Here is a 3,318-nt window from a genome sequence, read left to right as displayed (position 1 = left end):
AAAAATTTTGTTATAAATATTATTATTTAATATTAAAATTATTTATTTAAAATTATTTATATTTTTATATTTATTACAAATGCGATCAGTAAATAGACAATAATTTAAAAAAATTTTCACTTATTTTTTTATAACAGACAAAATTGTTAAATTAATTTGAAAAAAAATCATGTTTCTTTATTTTTAATATAATGGATATAATTATTCACTGTGATATATTTTTTAAATATTTTATTTAATTTTAAATAATTAATATTCATTAATATAATTTTATATAAATTAAAAAATTAGAATTATCCAAGATATTTTTAGGATTGTCTTATAAAAATCTTTCTTAATAATTTAAAAAACTATATTAATAATTTTTATATTTTTGAAAAATTTTGAAAATTGAAACTTTAAATTATATTTTGCATTATTTCAATTTTTTATTATATTAATTGTAGAAAAATCATTTTACTTATAGAGAGATAAGTCATTACATTATCTAATATTAAATAAATATTAAAATTGAAATAAAATTCTTAATTAAAATAAATAAATTTTATCCAAACTGATTTACTAAATTGATTAATGAATATTTATTTTAAAATTAATTGTTACAAATTATTATACTATTAAATATACTATTAAATAATTATACTATTAAATATATTAAATTAGATTTTCTAATTAAATATAAAATTAACTTAAAAAAAAGATGTAAATAAAAATCTAATTGAACTCGTATTTTATATTTATAATAATGGTAATTTAAAAAGAAAAATAACTATTTTATATATTCAGTTTTTATTATATTTTGTATCCAATTTGTTTCTACATTCGGATACATTATTAATTTTTTCTTTCATTAATATCATATACAGATATAATGCTAACACAGTTCCCCCAACCTATTTCAGTGAATAATTATTATAAAGTGGCCGGGGAAGAAAATAATTTTTTTCGCATAAATTACATAAAATTAAGTTATAACTAAAGCTCATTTCACGCGCACGCACGTACATATCTTTGTTTTCAGGATTAAATAAAATTTGTAAGAAACAAATATCAAGAGATCATATAAACTAACTCAAATTACTAATTTTTTTTAAATTAAATATACATATAAATATATATATATATATATATTAATGTTTAATAAACGCTGTGTTGTGTTCACTCAATTACGAATACAAATCAATGAAACAAAAGAAATGAACGATATATAGAATTAGAAACATATTTTTATAAGTGACCATATTGAAATGGCGCGAAAATATTAATATTATAGTTTTGATACTGGTAAAGAATTAAATTTAGATGTCTAATACACACATGATAATACACATATTTTTGTTTTAAAAATTTTCATTTAACGACTTTATAATGAACACATACTTGAGTACTATAATTTATTAGCAATTCTTATTCTTAGAAAACAAAAAAAAAACAAAAAAACGAAAAAGGATTTATAACTCTCCACATTAAAGGGATCAATAGTTGTCAGAGATTGAGATGCAATGAAATTTCATAATTAAAATTTAATTAACTTTAAAAATAAATTTGCAAATAGTTATATTTTCATTTTATTAAATATTTAAATAATTAATAAAAACACGTTATAGATTTTGGTGAAATATATATATATATTTATAAACATCATGTAAAAATTTTACATGAAACAGTATGATCATCATAGTAAATCATATGAAATATATTTTACTAAAATTTTAGTATAATTTGCTAAACTTTTCATTATGATAATTATACATGTTTATACAAATTTTTATTTATATATATGTTATAGAATACAAAATGAAAATTTAAGAAAAATTATGAAATATACAACTACTGAACCCTTTTAAAAGTGGTTTATTTATACGTTTTTGATAACGTATTATGATTTAACATGATTTTTATTGAGAAATATGCAATGTAAATTTCTAAAGAGTTCATTTTAGACGCTTATTCATAGAACAAAGTAAAAAATGCTTTTAAATTACATATGTGGGATTCATTACTTAAAAACATCTCATATCTTATTCACATTCTGTAAATATATACAGAAGTATATTGCATAAATTTTATTTCTATTTTTTTTTGATCCTATTATCTGTTGAATATTTTGTTTTTAACAATTCGTGGGATTTGATAAATTGTTCTAACTGCGTGTAAATACAAAGAATAAAACAACGCTTCATTCATTTCGTACGATAGAAAATCTTGAATTTGAATTATATTCTAATTACGTGATAAATAGTTAAAAATTCAAACGTGTTTAATTATAACCACAAAAAAAGAGACATAATCTGTAACACCGTAATTTCTTTAATACTTTTTTCTCGTCGAGACATTGTAACATTTATACTGAATTTGTTTTTCATTAAATCAATTTACTAATATTCATTATGAGCTCATGTGTTTAACAAATAATGATATATTTAAAAACAAAGAGATATAATACCAATAAAAATGTCGATAAGTTAAAAAATTAAAAAAGCAAAGAAAACAAAAAAAAAAAAACGAAATAAAAAGAAAGAAGATAAGAAATAAAAATGAAGAAAAATAAAAACCTGTTCATTTGGTCCATTCTAAAACGCATACAAGTTTAGAAAAAATCAAATTATTAGATACAATTATTTGTATATATTATGTACAGTAATTTAATATTATTTGTCTCTATCAATTATTTACAACGAACCGTATATAATTTTTTTTTAATCACAATATTTCGACGGTTTCACCTTTCTTTGCGCCTCCGATTCATCCTCTGTCCCATATAGATGATACCGGTGCTTCATTTCGGTCGCAACAGACTTTAATGAAATCATTTAAAATAATAAAAAATCAACACAAATTCGTGATAAATAAATCAATAATAAAAATGTATTAAAAAAAAATAAAGTGAATCATGTAAAGAAGAATCCTATTCCTCACAATTCTGCTAAAGAAACTTTTCACGCAAATAGATTAATTTATCACTAAACTCACCAAACGTGAACGAACTCTTTTTGGCATATCTTCTTGTAAGCTATAAATCTCGTTTCGTTTTAATACGAGTTGTGAACCGTCTTCGAAAATTACCTAAAAAATATAATTATAATATAAAAATTAGTCTATAACTATATAATTAACTAATTTACATTTAAATAATGCAATAATAATAATAATAATAATATTAAAATATTAATACATTAATGTAAGATACTTACAGTATACATGATTCGGTGATTTGTACCTTCAAAGATACCATTGTATAAGTTTCCATCTGTCCATTTTACAACGACTGCAGCACCTTGTTGCGGTGGATTTCCAGGATCATAGTTCTTCATAGAA

The 3,318-nt window shown here is 20.1% G+C and overlaps 1 protein-coding gene across 1 annotated transcript in view; it reads right to left on the bottom strand.

The window, feature by feature from the left end:
• Nucleotides 1-1,838: 1,838 nt before the first annotated feature.
• LOC102680872 overlaps nt 1,839-3,318 on the bottom strand; it is a 7,675-nt gene continuing 6,195 nt past the window's right edge. Inside the window, exons 9-11 of the mRNA XM_006624575.2 lie at nt 3,195-3,308; nt 2,974-3,066; nt 1,839-2,798 (exon numbers count right to left, since the gene is read on the bottom strand). Of these exons, the coding sequence (XP_006624638.1) occupies nt 2,700-2,798; nt 2,974-3,066; nt 3,195-3,308 (306 nt within the window). The 3' untranslated portion in view covers nt 1,839-2,699. The remainder of the gene's footprint in view (nt 2,799-2,973; nt 3,067-3,194; nt 3,309-3,318) is intronic.

The sequence above is a fragment of the Apis dorsata genome, unplaced genomic scaffold (genome assembly GCF_000469605.1).
Source record: "Apis dorsata unplaced genomic scaffold, Apis dorsata 1.3 scaffold_1085, whole genome shotgun sequence".
NCBI classification, from domain to species: Eukaryota; Metazoa; Arthropoda; class Insecta; order Hymenoptera; family Apidae; genus Apis; species Apis dorsata.
Note: the sequence above shows the minus strand (reverse complement) of the source record. Positions and strands in the feature narration are given on the sequence as shown.